Raw genomic sequence first — 19,335 nt, 5'->3', positions numbered from 1 at the left:
AGGGCACCTGCAGGAAGGATTTCCTGGCATGGGCCAGAACCATGTGCTGTAAGGTGATGGCAGCAGGGAGGATTTTTGCAGGGTTCCAGCCCTGTTTGGGGACCACGGATGTGGTGATGTACTAAGGCTTCAGCCTTACGACTGGTATGTGACAGGGTAGCCCTTTGCTTTGTCAGACATCAGAAAACTCTTCCAGGCTGTGCCTGTTTCTCCCAAACCTCTTCTCCTCCAACTTGTCCCAAGTTTACTGTAAAAAAAGCAAAGAGAATAAATATGGATTAAATCAAAGTTAAGCCATCACCTTCAGTAGCACTTCAAGTCTCTCCCCTTCCTGATGCCACCATTTGTAAAGCCAAGGTGATCTGGAGCTTTGCAGTCCCACTCCTCAGTCCCCACCTTGTTGTGAGCTTGAAGTGGACCCCAGGCTGCTGCTGGAAGATGTCAGCTCTCTGCACACATCCTGGCAGGATGGCAAGGGAAGGAGCAGCTTCTGGCTTGGAAGGGTTGAATGACTGCTGTGTTCCTCTTCAGAGTGTGGGTGACCTCTGAAGAAAGAGTTTCTAAGCTGTTAGCATTGAAATGCAGGGAGTCAAAGTAGCCCGTGCTATTCTGCTGGGACTGTCTGTCCCTTGAAGGTGCCATGGGATAACGGAGAGGCCTCTGCACAAAGGAGCTACCTGCAAAGGATGAGGGACAGTATGTCTTGGAAGGCTGGCTTTCCTGGCAGCTGAAACATCAGAAATAGAATTGGAAAGTTTAAAGTAAACTACAGCTGCCTCAGGCACTTCTGTCATGTTTCTCTCAGCCTTCAGGATAAGGAAAGAAATCATATATCCTGAGCAGAAATAAGATGAGGCTGAACTGCATGAGTCATTTCTCTTCAAGGCAGATGAGCTGGACTCGTTTGGCCTTGGTCTAAATTGGGAGCAGGCCCTGAAGGCTCCTCGTTTCCTGGATGGTGACCATGTATCACCATTTCCCAAGAGCCTGCATCTGGTGAGGCAGTGAGTAGGGCTTTCAGTATGTGACAGGCCAGCGTGGTCTAAATGGGCTGAAAAAGGGCAGAGAAAGAACGGAAACCTGTTTGTGTCTTAGGGCTGAACATTAAGTATCTGTGTATTTGTTATTTCTTACGAGCAAGTTGAGGGCTGTGGAACATTTTCAAGATTGGTCGCTGAGTTGCATTATTGTCTGGCTCATGGAAAAGGACGGCTGCAAATTTCCAAGGCCAGAACTCTGGTTTGTGCTATGTTTTGCAGGATTTTGTTTTATTTAAAATAAAGAAAAATGCTATAATACAGAGCAGCTACCCAGGGAACTATGCCCACATTAGGCAGCCAAAGAAAAGGCAAGGAAAACTGTGTTTTTCCCTGCCTCTCCCAGTATTTCTCTAAACTAATCTCTTTCTAAGTTTCTTGTGATACTTTTAGGTGATGCAAATTATGAGCTCTTACTCTGCATTTGGTTCAGGTCCCTTTTGTTTGACCTGAGCCCAGCCACTGAGTTTACTGTTAGCATGTTAAGAATACAGAATCATCTCTCATCCAAGAATAGGCAGACTTTTAAAATAGTATTTAGTGCTGTTTCACCTTCTTGAAAAGAGAGGAGTAATGCCTAAAGTGCTGTGCTGGCAGAAGGCTTCTTACCACCCTGATAGAGGGGAGAGGGAATAAGAGCAAGAGAACAAAATGTGACAACACCACAACGACAACTTGTGTGTCTTTTATTAAAACAGTTAAAACTGTAGCTCTGGAAAAAAAGACTGTGGATGTCTTGTTACTGTTTACATGTGAGGAAAATTATGGTGGTGGTGGAGTTGTGTTATGATTATATACACCTTTCATTATACAAGGGCCACAAAGGTGATCTGGGACAGAGAGTGCCACATCTGAGAGTTAATCACCCTTCATCCTACAAAACAAACTGTATACACCTTGGAAAGTGGGCTCTGGGCTTCCCCCTGGTTCCTTTGCCCTAGTATTTGATGGTGTGTATTTGGAGTGCTGGGCCAGGTTCCTGTCACTGACCCTGGCACCTGGCAGATGAGTGGAGGGATCTGACACTAAATAATTTTAGAGAGGTGGCTTTCCTCTCTGTGCAAGGACTGAACCATGGCAGCTGTCATGCAACTCCAACTCTGGCTATTTGCAGACACCCAGCAGCTTGCAGGGATACTTATTCCACAAGCACAACCTTTCAGTCATCAGGATTCATGTATTTCTCTTTTCCTTCACCCCTTCACTGTTGACTGAGTAAAAGGACTGTATCTCTGACAGATACCACCATAGACAACTCTCATGTAGCTTTCAAATGAACCATCCCAAACCTTTTTACCTTTGAGACTTTTCCCATTGTCAAACAAACTAATGTGGTGCTCTCATCGTCTTTTTAGAGCTCAGCTGGCAGTGTCACAACCCTCTAACAAGTCCCATTATGTCTGTGGCACTTCTGAGCATGGCTTTGAGGGATGCTTCAGGAGCCCACTGGCTGCATCTGTTTGGTGGTCCTCACCAGCAGCCTGCTTAGTGCATCCCTGCCTGGAATTCCCCGAACTTAATTCTGCTGGGGCACACAGGGCCACATACTCTGCTGAGGGGGAACTTGGTGTTTCTCTGAGCCAGCATTGGTGATGAAGCCTGGACACTTTCAGTGTATGGAATGACAACTTTCTGGCCAGATGTGACTTTGCTTCAGCATCTACTCAACAACATTCCTGACAACATCCACAACTCCTTGACCTCGTGCTAAAACCAGCCCTGCTCAAGTCCCTCCAGCATGACTAGGAATTTGATCAGCTGCCTCATCCACACTGCATCTAGAAAGGGGCATCAGCACTGACAGAAAATTGTCAACTTTCACTAGACTGTAACTCCTAGCTCCTGAGCTACTCCCAGAGGACACAGAAGAACATTCCTAGCCCTGTCAAACTGACAGTACTAAAATCCTTTATAGCAACTGTGTCTCTGTCAAATGCTAACTTTGGGGAAGGTATGAGAAGAAAGATTCACTGCGTAATTAATTCCAGAAAAAGCTATCTTGGGCTTAAAATGTTACATATGCTGTCTGTCAGTGCATGCTGGACTTTGGACTCCAGGCTCCAGCTGCTGATTTTGGAACCCAGCCTCAGCCAATAATGGATGTAGGCTGTGAGCTAGACCAGAGCAGACAGCAGATGAGCAGAGTGAAGCAGCAGTGATTTCTGGAATGAAGGTGAAGGATTTTCCTTTGGATGAATGGTTGTGATAAATAGTGAATAATGGTGGGTTTTGTGCAAGTGTAAAGATTTTTGACTAATTCTTATGGGGCATTAGCTGTCCCTGTTGTCCAGTCATCCACATGCATCAGCAGCTGACTGGAGAAAATAAAGCAACATTTCTCTTTTCCTGCTATAAAAAAAAAAATGAAGTCAGGTCCTGTACAGGTCAGCTAATTCATGGACAGAGAGAGTCTGGTGGTATTAACTCCACTCCACACCCAGCCAGTGAAGTCTCTTCCATCAAAAAAGGGCATAAAGAAAACACAAGAACAGCCCCCCCACCTCCCACCAAAATGAGTATTGAACCCCATCATTACATACACATTAGTGTTACTTTACACTTGTTGCCCCATGCAGCCTGCCAAATTCTTCACACCCTGATCATATATTACAGAATATTTTCTGTTGCACATACACAAAAAAATATTTAGTTCCTCCACATCCATCGCCTTAGACAAATGTCTCTTCTGCAAATACTGCTGTGTCACGCTCCTCTGTGGCCACCTCTGCCCGAGGCTGGCTCCTGAGCCACTCCACCCTGCTGCAGAGTTCCTTCTCCACTGCTTCCACCTCTGCTGTGGGACAGGCCTCGGTTTCATCCTGCTTGAAATAGTCCCTGATGGTGTTTCGGATGGAGTCAGGGAGGATGATGCGGATGGTGTGGCTGAATGTGTCAAAGCCCTTGCTCTGGGTTGGCGCCTGCGCCATTTCCACTGGTTTTCCCTCCAGCTCCTCGGGAGCAGAGGCACTTTGGGGGCTCTCTCTGTGTTCAGCCTGCAGGGATGGGACTGTTGGTTCATGATGGTATCGCCTGGACATGGACTGCAGGACAAGGGGGGTGTTCTGCCCATAAAAAACTGTCTGGGGGATGTGGACTCTCACAGTCTGCAAGCTCTTGGACAGGCTCTGCTCACTGCTGCTGCTGGGTGAGTCTCTGCTGCTGGTATTTGTCACAGATCTCTCCTCTTCTCCCCCTTGAGACCCCCAAGAGCTTTCTTTATTTGGGGCCACATAAAACGTTATCTTGGTGCGCTTCAGGCTTTCCTGGCTCAGAGGGCAGTCATCAATGCCTTTGACTTCTATGTTCTTCACTGTCTTCTCCTTGTGCTGCTGGTGGCTGACTTGTGGGGATGTCTCGCTGGATGAGCTGGCAGCTGGGTACTCAGGGCTTTGTTCAAGCTCTTTGGTGTAATCCTGCCTCCTGAACCCTGGGCCAGGGCACCCTGAACAACTCAGCTGCCTCTCCTCTTCTTCCCAGTCAATGTCAGTGAATGGGCTTCCCATGGCAGCTCTGCTGACACATGGGAAACTTTTTTGCTCTCCAAAGCAATGACTGGTCTCTCCAGCCTTGGGTTCACCCTCATGAAAACTGTCCAGATTGCACAGATGTGAAGGCACAGGAGATGGGAAGGACTTGTGCCAATCTTTTTGGGACCTCTTGGCAGCTGTGGGAGACACAGCACGAAGCCTGGCAGAAGTGCCAAACATGAACGGCAGGGATGAGACATCTGTGGGACTAATGGCTGATGACTCGGAGCAGTAGGAAAAGGCACTGTCTAAGGAGCTAAGTGAGGAGGCAGATGGGGAAGTGGTGGTAGAGGACAGACTGGAAAAGCTGGACCTGTTGGACAGGCTGGACTTCTGCAGGCTGAGCTGCTTCACCCTGGAGGTGCTCTGAGGTGATTGCCACAAGTTCTGCCTGGCCTTATTAACCCCAGGGCTTAGGCCTTCATCAATGAGCTTCTGGCTCTCCATCTGCAGCTGCCTGAGCCTGTGGATGCAGTCTGTGTGGCTGCTCATGATGGTGGCATCACAGCTGGACTGGCGGGCCACGGGCTCGTGGCTCTGAGCGGGCAGCTGGGAGCTGAGGCAGACGCTGGGCTCAGAGGAGCAGCGGTCCCTGGCCGGGCTGAGCGAGCGGATGGAGCCCATGGAGCAGAAGGAGCCGTCCTCCTCCAGGAGCTCATAGCTGTCTGCACTGGCGTTGGTCTGGGCTTTGCTTTGGTAGCAGGCTGTGATCTCACTGAACAAGTCCCAGTCTTCCTGATCCTCATCAAGTAACAAGCTTCTGGGTGTTTCAAAGATGGCATCTGTTTCAGATTCCAGGTGGTGCTTCGGTCCTTCTGGATCAGAAGTGGAAAACTCCAGCTCATCAGAGGAATCATCATGCTGAGCCAAGCCTATGTCTGGAGCAGAGGATAAAAATTAATTTGTTGCCATATATATAGTACCTCACAACCAAAATAGGGAAATTATATCAAGTCCATGGAAAAACAAAGATGATCCATTATTCTCACAGGAAATAATAAAAAAATTCTGGCTTGATGATCAGTTTTCACCACTGGCCTATATTCATAGGATAGTTAACAAAGACAACTCCATCTCTTTCCATAAAAACCATGTGGTTTAGCTTTACAAAACTAACACGGAAAATAAAAATACTGTTGGGACATGGCAGTGTTAAGGCTATACTAAATTCTTGCAATGACTACAGTAGGTTTAACAGCAGCCACAAAGAAAAACAACCATCCCTGGGGACACACAGGAGTTTCTGCACCTCAGCCCTCTGCTTTGCTATCTCTTCCTGCCTATGCTTGACAGGCAAAAGGAAAACCAAGCCCAACTTGTTTTCAGTGCTGTTCCTTACAAGAAACATGAAGGTAAAGCAAAATCTTCTGTCTGAGGACTTTACCTATTAAAAGATTTAAAATATTTCTGGAAGATTTACTACCACCAACTTACCCAGAGATTCTGCTGAGTTTTTGGATTTCTTTTTGTCAGGTCTTTGGAACAAGGAAGCAATATCACCCCCAAAAATCTCTCCTGAGTTTTCAATCAGAAACTGCACTAACAAGGCCACCTGGCAAAGACAGGAATTCAAAGATTCAGTTTCATGAAAACAGAGCAAGTAAAATCATACCCAGATTGTTCCCATTTTTTACAAAAATGCAATTTCCTCAAGAAACTGTTAATAATGTGGCAGTGCATCTGTATGAACACCTGAGGCAAGAATATGTGAACTGGTACTGTGAGCCAGGTATAGCACATTCTAGAGTTTTCCTCACTATTGCTTACAGCTCATAAGCTACAAGCAAGCATTCCTCCTTTCTGGTGCACTGTTATGCTCATTGCTTACTTTGTCTCAGCTGAGGTGGCAGTGTCCAAATTCAGCTGCTCCAATTTTATTGTGCTTGCTTGACCATATAGGAAGTTCATCTGGTGATGCAATCGCTGCTTCCCTTCTCACCCTGCACAGTCTGAGGAGCTAAACCCCTCCTAGCATGGGCACAGCTGCACAGAGGAAAGGATGGGGTCTGGATGCCACTCAGCCAGCACTGTCACTGGCCCTATGCCTTCCTTTAGACTACAAAAGGCATTTCACCCTTACAAAGCAGTGAAAGGGGAACACAGAGGTGAGGCCAAACCTTCTTTGTAGACCGGCTCTCCTCTTCAGGCCCAGTGGGACTCGGCAGCCACAGCATATTGGGTGCTATGCAAAGGGCCAGGTTAAAGGCATTCATCTGATTCACTCCAGAATTCTGCTCAATATGATGGAGGACTCCAAAGAGGTATCTGAGTAAGATGAGGTTGGCCTCTGGAAGCTGGTTGACGAGACTGTTCAGGGAATGGGGAAAAAGGAAAACAGTGCTGTTTACAAACATCTCCTCTTTGAATTCCAGAAGTTGCATCCCAAAGCTTTTTTCTTCCCCCCCTGTCCCTTTGTACCCAGCCTGAGACAGCCACATTTGATAAGGGGAACTTGTGTCACTCCCCTCCACAAATTCATGTGAGAACCACAACTCTGCATCCAAATTGCCCACCTGCTCTGGTCACTGAGCTGGAGGGACAAGACACTCATGTTCAGAGTGTGTGGGAAGGAACCCTCAACGCCTTCACTAAACAGGGACTGCCCAGAGGGGACAGGAGACAGCTCCAGGCCAGCAGCACGCCAGACCACACCACTGCCATGCCTTGTGCTATGGAGAACATGGATAAAGAAGGCCCAGGCTAAATGGTAAGGTTCAAAAACTGAGCTGAGCCATGGCTGAATAAACGGGATATCCAACAGGAGGCTGGTAAACTGCCTCATGCTCAGGGCAGCAGTTTCAAGGCAGTAAAGCTGTTTTCAAGATCCATGTCTCCAACTTGACAGGGCTGTTTCTTCTAACTGCCAATATGATGATCAGCCTCATTTCATGCACATAAGAATAAAATTACTTAATTACTTAATTACTTAATTACATTAAAGATCTAATTCTGCTACCATAGATGCATTCCTGGTGGCTGAATTATTATGCTTTTTTAGTTTACTTGTTCTGGTAATTTGAACTAATTATCAGAAGAAAATGTTTAAAGTACTTTTTTTGGATCAGAAATGTTAAGGATGTTCAAAAAAGACCACTGAAAAGAAAATATTCTGATCAGTGACACTGGCAATTTGCAATAGCTCCTCCACTATGGCCTGGAGCATTGCCAGTAGTCTCCCAGAAAATGAAGGCTATTCTTAGGGCCATATGATCCTCCTTTTCCCACCAAAAGAAACTTTTACAAGGGCTTTTACAAACCTTTTGATAGCTTCAATCTTATGTGCCCGATTTTCTGTGTCCACAGCTTCCATCCACAGTCCGTGCATGTCTGAGGATAGAACACTGTCAGGTATATTTCGGAGAAAATCCTGAATTAAATATATATATGCAGAGCAGTCTGGTCAGTTTTGAATTCCTGGTTTCGGTTTCACAATGCATATAGTCACTGTTTATTCATATTAAGCACAAGATAAAACAAGACACTACACAAACATGTTTATTCTCCCCTCCCATGCCCACCAAGCTGTCTTCCTCAGGCTCCTCTATGGCAGCACTGCAGGATGAACAGGCAGCCCTCCTGTTTCACCCTTTCTCCAGAGCAGGGCTGACCTCCAATCCAGCAGAGAACTCAGCCCTGAGGCTCTGCACAGATCTCTCAGAAACATTTCTCAGCTAGGAGGACTGCTGGTTTTTCTCAGGGGACTATTCAACAACTCAATGTATGTCTTGTGTGGGAAGTGCCCGGATATCAGACCAATAAACAAAAAGGGGATGTTTTTTGGATACTTTGGTCCCTAAATTACTCTGAACAGATTTAATTGTCGGTACAAAATATAGGCTTTTCCTTACTGAAAGATGGGTCTTATCACAAACTTCATCCCCCACCCACCACAACCTCTCTGCTTGGATTTAGCAGCTGCTTTCCCTTGTGCTTGCTGATCAGAGGGTGAAGGCTGGAGGTCCAGAGAGCAAAGGTCAGCTCCTGTTTTGGGGGTTGCACAGCAGCTGCCCTCAAATGGCACAAGTCCTCCCAAACCTTCTGCAGCCTCTTCCTTGCATTCAGAAATGACAAAGAACATCTGTGCTGCTGCCACCAAAGGATTTTATGCATATGTCAGTGCAGCATCTGTCGTGTTATTTGGCACTGTACAAACATCATAGCTGCCTTGCAGGTGGACATCACTGTGTTTCCTGCTCGGGGTGGTTTGGTACAGGGAGGTGCCAAAGGAAGCCCTGTCCTGAGGGGATGCACAAGTCTGCATGTGAAAACCAGGGTCACCGTATCAGACAGATACCTCTGTGTACACAAACACACCAAGCCCTCAAGTGAAAATGTTCCTTGCTGGAAAATGCTTTCTGTTCCCCTGAAATCCTCCCTACCCATAAAGACTCACTGCTTCCTTAAAGAAGGAGGGTACCATTAGCCCAGACAGCTGAGTTACTTGGCCACACGTACCGTGATGACAGCTGCAGCCACCAGGACTGACTCTCCATCCACCTGAACATCATCTCCAGAGTTCAACTTCTCTTTCAATTCCTTGCAAGTCTTGACATTGGCAGAACGTCTGAAAATGCCCCTAGTAGAGGGACCTTCATGGTACAAGAGGAGCAGCATATCCTAAGAGAAAACCCAGTTGTACTTTAGAGCCTAACACTTTACCCTCTTGTTTGTGTATATTATATATCATATGTTGTAATGTAATTAGCAGAAGACCAAGTCAGTAATGGGAAGAAAACAATACAAGGGATTTATCCTGATGGAACCAGGGGCAAGAACCTGACAGCCAAGATGCAGATACAGTTCATGTGGACACACTTATCCTGTGACAAGTGTGAGCACAGGGGACTCTTGTAGTGAGTGAGTTCTAGGCTGCATAGCATGGCAGGATCCACTGACACTGCCCCTTGTCAGCTGGTGATGACCTGGAGACACCCATTGAAACAGGACAGATGTCTGTGAATGAAGTGATAGCAATTACCCAGGAGAGAGCTGTTCCCACCCTTGTTGCTGAGCTGAGTCTGGATCACAAGTAAACGAGGGTCCTCTTCCCCATTCAATCCTCATAAATGCTGCAAGTGGCTTTAAATTTTGGGCTAAACACATCATGCTTATGTCAAGACAAGCAGTCCAGGCTGCTGCTTACCATGATGGGCTTGGGAAGGATTCCATCAGGACAGACAGAGGACAGGGACAGGCCGAAGAGTTTCCGTGGTGTGGTGGGTGACTGTGAAGGAGGGCTGTCCGTGGGGGTGCTGGTGCTGCGCCGCAGGGCCCAGTCAATCAAGGACTTCTTCCTCTTGGTGTGTTTCTGCAGTGACTCTGAAAGAAAACACAGACCTTCATTACACACCTGTCTGTCCTCCTGGACAGTGAGTGATCTACAGTGGAGGCAGAGATGCCAGCAAAACAAGCTCCTTCTACCTTCACCAGTTTATTAACTGCATTCTTAATGGGGATGGTTAGACAATGTACAGCAGTGAAACCACTTGTTCATCTCTCAGCCATCAGCAAAACTCTCAATCACCATTCTTCAGGGAACCTTACTGACCCTGCAGTGCAGGAATCACTTCACTTTTGTGACCAGTGATAGGCCTTGGGAAAATGGCACAAAGCTGAGTCGGGGGAAGTTTAGGTTAGATCTCAGGAAAAGGTTTTTCACCCAGAGAGTGGCTGAACACTGGAACAGGCTCTCTAGAGCAGGTCACAGCAGCAAGGCTGTCTGAGCTCAAGGAGCATATGGACAATGCTCTCAGGTGGATGGTGGGGTTCTTAGGTACAGGGCCAGGACTCGATAATACTGATGGTTCTCTCCCAACTCAGCATTTTCTGTGATTCTCTTACAATGACTTGCAGTTGGAGACTAATGAAGGACTGAAAGATAAGTCTGAGCATTGCACAGAGAAATTCCACCTGTCTGCAATCTCTTCCTCTTTACATTACATTCAGGTATGAGAGCAGCTCTGGGGTACATGTATGATGAAGAGTTCATGCCAGAAGAGCTCAGCTCTGCACTGGGGAGCAGTAAAGTCTCTGTCTGGCTGTACCACACTCCTGCAGCCCCTACCTCTCCTCAGCTGCATCGGAGCTTGGAGTCTGGGTTTCAGGACAAACTGACACTGTTTTTCCTTTGGGAGCTGAGCAAGGAAGGAGGCCTCTGTCCCATCAGCCAGGAGAGTGTTATTGTTGGTTCTTTGTTGCTGGTCAGCAGAGTCCCGCACACAGCTCAAGGCGATGCTGAAGGGATGCTCATGCCCTGTTGAGCAGAATTGTGTAAAGAGCAAGCAAAGATGCAGAGCTATGGTAAAAACTGTTGTTGTTACTGGAAAATTCCAGCTTTGGTGATCTCCATGATGAATGCTTAGAACTTAACAGACAAAATTCAATGGTTTATTTTTAAAATGTTTCTTCTATTTCTGAAATAATTCCCTACAGATCTGTAGCACTCTCCTCCATTGTGATTGTCCTCAAGGTCCCCATATACACACCTACTCTCCCTCAAGCCTGAGGAATTTCAAAAACCTAAACACAAACTGTTAAAAAGGAAAGTTTTCAAATAAACAGCCTGCAAAGACATTGATGCAAGTGGCCCACATGTGAGGTCTAGTATTTTAATATCTATTAGTATTGGATTAAGGTAACAGTTCAGAAGATAACAACCCATATGCAACAAACTGGGCTTTCCATATGATGCAGTGTTTTGTGTGGAAAGCAGTTTCATTATTTGTGAAATGAAATGCAACGAAAACTAAGTACCAAAAGAGTAGGATAAACATATTAGCTTCCTAACTTAGGAAGGCTTATAAATCCATCTAAAAATCTGCTTCTTTCAATTGCCAAATTGCTTTCCTCTAGATCTAAAATACTTCTGCCGAGTGACCACCTGACTGCAGCAATTGGTTTGGTTCTGACGGAGCCCAAAGGCAAAGGGGAAGTGTCAGGAGATGCTCTGTGTGACACAGGTCAGTGGACACTTCTATCACACAGTGAAGGTGCGCTGAGGCTGCCCCTGACCTCCTGCTCTGTCCATGAGGAGACACCTGCAAAGCTGAGCAGGAGAGGATGACCAGGCTCCAAGCCTGTAGCCCTGCAAGCTCATACCAGAGGGACTGAATCAGGCTTTGAAGCATGTCCTACCCCTGCATCACATCTGCTGCAAAGAACGTACTTCTTGGGCCAGCCTAAAAACCTCCCATTTATTTGGAGCATCTGCTGAAAAGTGTGATGGGCTCCCACCCAGAAATGCATAGATTTGCTTGGAAAAGGGAGGTAAGTGTGAAGTTTGTCAAAGGTATCACAATGCTTTGATTAAATGTGGATGCTGAGATGACAAAAGCCAAGTGACATCTCACAGCAACTTGATGTCACATCTTACATCAGCAGCAGCGTCCCTACCATTGCTTTTTAAGTGAAGAGTGCAATGTTTGTGATGTTTCTCTGCCATACACGTTAATATAATTTATCACTTGTTCCTCTGGCACCAGAATTAAGCACCAAAATGATGCTCAGTATGGGAGGGCTCTTACCAATGAGAGGGTAAGCAGGCTCATCTTTTCCTGAGACCACCCAGAGGTGGTGTTCAGTGGTTCTGCCCTGTTGGGTGAGGAACAAAGAGAAAAATGTTAGTTGAGAGGGGCCAGAGTGAGGTTGCCCTCCACTCAGAAAGCAATAGACAGCAAATCTACACTTATCCACACCCACACTGTCCTGTGAACCAGATGTTGCCACCATCCTTAGCTAAGATCTGTCACCTGCCACTTACAGGGAGCCCAAGCTGTAGAAGGGCCTTCTTCATCACACTCTCTGCAGTTTCCACATTGGACACGTTGACTGCAGTAGTCTAGAAAGGCAAACAGAGAAAACACAGGAAGCTAAGACAAAGGTGAGAAGTTTGGCTGCAGTTTCTTGTAGCTTCAAAACCTGGGGAAAATGTCCCATCTCTGTCTAATGACTGTCTTTACTAAAGGTTCATGCTTGGATGAGCTGTACAAATTTGAACTACACCAGAAAGGATGATGGCTATACAATGTGAAAGCTATTCTCCACTGCTTCTTCTGTCTGTGGGGCTTTTATACCATCCAAAGATTTTATGCAGCAGAAATCACGGGAGGTGGGCAGTGCTCAGATGCTGTGCTTGATCCCATCAGTGTTTGGCTGATTACAGTGTCACTGTCACTCAGAAGAGTGAACAATGCTCATCAGCCATGAGTGTCAGGGGTCACTCTTTGAGGGAAGAATACCCAGCAGGCAAATGTGACCCACCAAGCTCGGCATGAAGCCAAAAAATGGATGCTAGACTGGGGCACATTCCAGTAAATTAGTTCAGGACAACACACCAGTGACTCTGTGATCAATAGCCTCAATTCATGGCACTGGAAATAGGAATTGACTGTGGCTCTCAGCCACAAACTGTAATGAATTTTGAAGTGAAGCAAAAGGAAAAGAGAAAATAAGTCAGAGGTGAAGAATAATCTTAAGTGCTGTTTGGTAAGGGTCTGGCTACCTCCTCATTTCTCAAACCAAAACTCTCCAAGTAGGCTTCCAAGTGGGAAGGATGCAGATACCCAGATGCACACCTTCTAAATCTTTTTAGCTGTGACTTGAATTTGAAACTGGAATACCAGCACAGCCCTGCATTCCCTCCCCTACTCCACAGACCCCTGTGTGGTCTTGATATGATGAACAGGTTCTAAGCTTTACTTACAGAAGAACAGTTGTCATCATCCAGTACAACCATCTGAAGGGTCAGATTCTTCAGATACTCATTTTGTTTTACCTCATTGATATGCCTGAAAGTTAAAGAAAAGGGAAGGGGATGTAATTTCCCAACCAAATTTGAGAAGAACCCTAAAATTTGGATGATACATCCTCCATGGCACTGTAATAAATACAGATTAATTATGACATATATGAATGTAATGTTCTTAGTGAAGCCACATGGTCTTACTGACTTCTTTATCTACCTGGAGCACAAAGACCAACAATCCCCCCACACAGTACTTCAGTGCAGGTAGATGTGTCCTCCATAATACCTTCCAGTGTTCCCTCAGGATCACTAATGTTCTCCACAAATCAGAAGATTTCTTCCCCTCTTTGTCTCTATATAAACACTTTTGTCTGGGTGTTAATGGAAGCAACATATAAAACATAAAAGAAAAAACTGCAGCCTCTAGATGCAACGTAATATAAATTTTAGTTCCAATCAAAAAACAGCTGAAGAACCAGTAACACCTGTGACAGTTCCACAGTTATTAGCAAAGTCAACCTCCAGCTCCAAAGGAAAAAGGATGCTCCAACAATATCATCTTCTGATGGATCCCCCTTTTTCCCAACTGTTAACACCAATTTTGCACTCTCCTAGGGGCATCTGGATTCAGATTTCAAAGGTGGATTTTTCAAACAGCATTTAGACACTTAACATGCTGAAAATTAGAGCACAATTAGAGCACAATTTGTAAGGAAATCTCTCTCAGGTTTGTAGAGGAACCACCTGGAAGGAGGATGAAAGGAGGGTCACTTACCACAGTAATGCTGACAGCCATCGTTCCTTCACATCAGCTGAGCTGAAGACAAAAAGGGAGGCAGATAATCAAACAAGTGCTGAATGGGTAACAGCCTTTGGAAACTCTACCCAATTTCATTTATATATGGCTGTAAGTCAAAGTTGTTTCCTGCAAAGCTCTGGAACAAAAGCACAGTCCTTTCCTTCTTCTGTTCTATTTTAACAAATAACAAAATTAATAATAACAAAAAAATCCCAGCAACAAACTGGACCAGGTTTCCTGTCAGACTGGTGAGTGTTCAGATAAGGGATAAATCCCTTTCTGTGAAGTTGGAGTTAACTCATCTTGTGGGCTCTCATTATTTTTGCAGTGACCTTTAGTTGCTATTTTCTTTCTCCTAGTATTTCCTTCCCAATGTCTGCTGTTCCTAGAATATTGCTGCCAGCACAGGTTACCCGCGTTTCAGGCTAAGGAAATGGAAAAGGAAATGGGCCCTGTAGCCTCAGTCATTGTTTCACTTAACACATGAGAGACCTGAGTAGCAGAGGGAGGTCTGATAAGATACCTGAAGGTGACAACATAGTTGGTGATAGGCCAGCCAATGACAAATGAATTCTCAGGACTCATCTTTTTCTCTGTCACTTCACTGAGACAGGTGCCAGTCCACACTTCACTCAGATGCACTTGCTTTTTCAGCTTCAGGCTGGAGGAGGATCTACAATGGAAATTATTAATTCCTTAGGCCACAGAATAACATTTAGACCTCGTTTTAATTCATGCAGATGCAGTTAGAGCTCTCAATTTATATGTGACAGGAGTCAGACTGAAAGTCAGTTTTGTCCTTCTGCCTCTTGCCCTCATGGTGTATCTTCAAGCAACCTCATAAGGAAATGGGCAAAACTGATTAGACAACCTTTTTCTTCAGACAAATGGAGTGAAACATTAATACCAAGAAGAATTTTTGAAGGGGGAAATGCCACATCTTAGAGCCACATTTTCAAAGAAGCATTATTTTGAGGCTGCTGGGTGCTCCACAAATAGATCAGAGCCTCATAGAATCACAGAACTCTCAAGAGTAGGAAGGTACCCACATGACCATTGAGTCCAGCACCTGGCTCTGCACAGGACAGCCCCAAAAACCCCACCCTGTGCTGAGCCTAGCTTTAACAGCACCTACTGGGGAAAAGGAATGAGTGGGAATTCCTCTTACTTGGACTTGGCAATGACCAGCACATCACTGAACAAGATCAGGTGTCTCTCCTGGGTCTGCAGGCCCACGGTTAGCTGCACTCGCTCGTCCAGGATGAAGGTGGAGCCTGGGCTGCTGAACACCCCACTTGGCAGCCCATTGTCTGAATGGGAAGAGGAAAGAGTAGTTTCCCTGGAGGAGTAAGAAAAATCACAAGACTTTGTCAGAAGCTTTCCTTAGAAGGGTTTGCGATTGTCACAGGCATCTGTTTTGGAGGAGTTTGATAGCCCCGTGCTTCTCCCAGCCCCTATTGCTCTCTACTATGACCCACATTCACCTGCCTCTGCACAATTAACTTTACCAGCCTCAGACAGATGGAAAACTGCCTAAATGCCCACAACAAATCTTGTGAGATTAAGCTGCTGAAATAGTAGTTTTTGAGTGATTTCTCACTCAGGTAAAAGATTTACTTCCTGCACGTGTGTGAGCTATGACTTGAACACGGACAGCCCGTGGCTCATGGCATGGCTCAGCTGGGCGTGGGGGGCACTGCCCTTTCTGGGCATGTTTTCCATCCAGACTGAACAATTTGTCAGCACAAGAGTTGCAGCAAAAAGCAAATGAACTGCATGTACTCATCTAATTCCAGACATCTGATTCTGGCTTGCCTGGCTGCCATCCAGCTTGTTGTTTCCACTGAGATTCATATAGGTGCTCACCATTTCCAAAAATCCCTGAGGATTTTCACGTGTTGACTGCGGTCAGCAAGGCAGCATGGGGATTGGACCAGACCCTCTCCCTGTGCTGTCCCCAGCTGGAAGAGCTCTGCCAAATGCAATCTTGTACCTCAGCACCCCACAGAGCATCTCCTCAGCCCTGCTCTGGGCTCAGGTCAGCTGGCACACAGCAGCTCCCACAGCCATTTCTGGGTTGCAGCATGTGGGATGTATTCCATGAACATGGAAGAGCTCCTGTTCACACAGTGTGTTCCTGTGCCTGAGCCTGACTTAATCAGTGAACCTCTGAGACATGGCCTTAGACTGACACAGAAGAAACCTCACAGAGATCCTCCTGTCTCTACACATAGACAAAAATGTGTATCTTTGCTTGCAGGCAAGGATACTTGCCTTCCCTTCACCTCTCAGCAATTCTGCTCTATCCTCTGCTGCTCTACTCTCTAGTCTGAGGACACTCTACACAAACAAATAAAAAAACCACACAAGTTGTTAGTGTTGTATTTTTGACATTGTTGGTCTTTACTCAGTTTCCAGTGGCCTCATAACTGAACTCACTTGATTTCACATGAGTGAGGTTAAAACCTGCTTTACTAAAATCCTCCCCCAGTCACAGGAACACCTGCACTCTGGCAAACAGAAATTCCCTCCTCCCTCCTCCACAGTCACCACCGAGTGAATCCTTGACTTATGCAGCTGTGGGGCTGTAAGTGAGAAGCTTAATCACCTTCAGATATAATATTAAAAGCTCTCATATCCATCAGCTGAGCAGTGGGAGCCACAGCATCTTACAATCCCAAGCAGTGGATTTCCTAAAGCTAGAGGATTACCCAGCTTTATAAACACAATGGCAGGATAGCAAAAAAATCTCACTGATGCTTTCATGGCCTAAGCAAAGATGGCACTGGACCAGCTCCCTCCATAGCAATCCATCACAAGAAACATTTAAAGCTTCCCTCCCTCATGAGGATGTTCTCCAGCCAAATAAAGTCAAGAATTTGTTTCTCTTCCTCACTTTTTTTTTCCCTGCTGCAATTTAGAGGGGGTGGGAGGAAGGAAAAAGAAGTCACATAACTTTGTCAAATGACAACCAAATGAAAATCAGTCTTGCCCTTCATATTAAATGATCCTGTGAGACTGACGCCCTCCCCTCATTCCAGAGAAGCAGGCTGTACTGTGCATTGATCACCAATGGTGTGATACTAGGGGGATATTCTTTGTGAGGGCTGGTCCAGATCTAAGTGTTAATCGGTTCAGCTTTATCTTCTCTTTCTTACAAAGAAAGAAAAAATGAAATTAGACAAATCCCTCAGGAAATGTTACTTACAAGACTGCTATCAGAGCAAGGCAGAAAGGACCGTGCTATCCCCTTATCTTAGCAGTCACACAGTGCTGCAGGAGGGCATGAGGGCTCAGCTCCCACTGCACTGAGGTGCTCAGCTCAGGGCTAAGTAAGAACACTTAGTGTTTCAGCAGAAGATGTGCATGTCTGGCATGTGTGGCCTCCCCCCACTCCCTCCATCTCCAGAAGCAGCTCCAGCCCCCTCACCTGCCCAGGTGTACCTGTAGCTGAGCCAGAAGCAATTCTCAGGACTATCCCTCCCACTGGCAGGAGGGCTCTGGCAGAGAATAAGCTGGGGGTGGCTGCACAGGGAATGTCTGAGGTGGAATGCCAGGATGCTCCTCAGGGCTGCTAAATCTGCATCAGCCCATGTCCTACAACCCACCACATCTGTCTGCTGCCTCGTCCCCCTCCACCTGCCCCCACCTGCCCCTGCTGCAGGACCAAATTGCCCTCAACACTGTTAAATGAAATTGAAAACCAGTTTGATTTCAGTCTGTGTAGGCAGAAAGATGGAAACAGGAGTCAGAAAGGTATTTTTTCTACCTGGAATGGGACTTGGATTTGCCAAGAGCTTTAGTAATGGCAGATGAGGTAGATCGTCTTCTTTGGACAATGGGCTTCATCTTCTGCAAGACAAAAAGACATTCAAGTTAGCCTGCCCACCTTGGAAGCACACCTGCTCATTGCACTCTATGAATTTGCTTTTTGTCTAGCTAATAATCATGAAACCTCAGCACTGACCTGTGCCATGATCTGTGCTGTCAGACACCTCCCCCCCCCTTCCTGATCATTAAGACACAGGTTAACTCTCACATTTATGTTTTCACAGCCAAATCTCAAACAAATTCTATGAATAAATAGAGGGGAAAAAAACAAAGTATGAAGTTCAAGAAAAACTTCCAAACACTCATACCATGGAATAGTTTGTTAAGGAAAGGTATAGAAATACAATTTAAAATACAATTTAAAACTGGACAAAGATATGAAGAGCATACAATACTCTAAGGAGTTGTACTTTATCAGCTGGAGGAATGGATGAGGTTCCTTAGCAGAGTTTTCTCTGTTTTCATTTTCCATGACTCGTAGGTTCAGCAAACAGGATTTTTACTAAGCCCCTGTCCAGGCAGCCTAACCTCAAGACACTTGTGTCCTTCTTAGCAGCCACAGCCACCAAATCTTGTATAGCACAAGACTGGAGTGACTAATGGTGAGACCTGAGAGTTAGAAATTATAACTATCCAAGTCAACATATACAGAGGTCGCAGGTCTCCTTTTATTTGCTAAATAAATTTTGTGTTGGAGAAAGATGAGAGATTTTAGCCTGGGAGAGAAATCCTTACATCAGTGACTCTTGATTAGTAAGCATGGGAAAATCTGTCCCGTGGCTCATTTCTAATTTCAGCATTTGTCTATGTTAGAGCTTTAAGTGCCAGGGAGTTCAGAGCTTGTTGAGACTTACTGATCTTTTGACTTCTGAATGTTACAAAATATGAAAAATTCTAAGAATAAAAGAAATCATGATTGCTGGTTGATGGGGGAGAGCTCCTAGGGGGGAAAGTATGCTGCTTTTGTTAACTGTATACTTTCAAGGTCTGTGCTGGACAGTGAAAACATTAATTGCATGTGAGCTCACTGGTCCCATCTCTGAGGATGCAAGGCTGTTACAGCTCAGCACCTTATGACAACATTACCTTTCTTGTGATGTCAGAGGAAGGTATTATCCTCATATCAGTGATGGAAACACAAAGGACAGAGCCATTTTCAGTCCATTTGTGTGACTGGTGTTCACCACATTGTGTCTGGTTTTTCAGAGCAAACTGGAAGGCTGGCTGGGGCTGGTTTGCTTCTGTTTACCCTCCCTGGAGCTACAGGAGCTCAGCATAGCTGCAAGTCTGTCTCCAGGGGTTTGTGTGAGAAAATAAAAGTTGGTGGAAGTGATTTAAGACTGTTCAGAAAGGAAATCCATGGCAGAGGCTGGGGTGGAGTCCAGCTGCCAGGGAAGG

At 45.7% G+C, this 19,335-nt stretch overlaps 1 protein-coding gene across 1 annotated transcript; it reads right to left on the bottom strand.

The window, feature by feature from the left end:
* Window positions 1–1,707: 1,707 nt before the first annotated feature.
* On the bottom strand, window positions 1,708–17,969 carry LOC106860050 (uncharacterized). The gene is made up of 14 exons (XM_014887713.2): window positions 17,876–17,969; window positions 15,275–15,445; window positions 14,630–14,779; window positions 14,083–14,124; window positions 13,266–13,350; window positions 12,324–12,401; window positions 12,088–12,154; window positions 10,629–10,817; window positions 9,708–9,883; window positions 9,020–9,181; window positions 7,822–7,931; window positions 6,682–6,871; window positions 5,999–6,116; window positions 1,708–5,442 (listed from the first exon to the last, which is right to left on the bottom strand). Exons 1-14 carry the CDS (start codon window positions 17,953–17,955, stop codon window positions 3,707–3,709), a joined length of 3,354 nt encoding a protein of 1,117 aa, XP_014743199.2. The 5' UTR covers window positions 17,956–17,969; the 3' UTR covers window positions 1,708–3,706.
* Between the last annotated feature and the right edge of the window lie 1,366 nt (window positions 17,970–19,335).

This window comes from Sturnus vulgaris, chromosome 14, assembly GCF_052056855.1.
Source record: "Sturnus vulgaris isolate bStuVul1 chromosome 14, bStuVul1.hap1, whole genome shotgun sequence".
Taxonomy (NCBI): domain Eukaryota; kingdom Metazoa; phylum Chordata; class Aves; order Passeriformes; family Sturnidae; genus Sturnus; species Sturnus vulgaris.
Note: the sequence above shows the minus strand (reverse complement) of the source record. Positions and strands in the feature narration are given on the sequence as shown.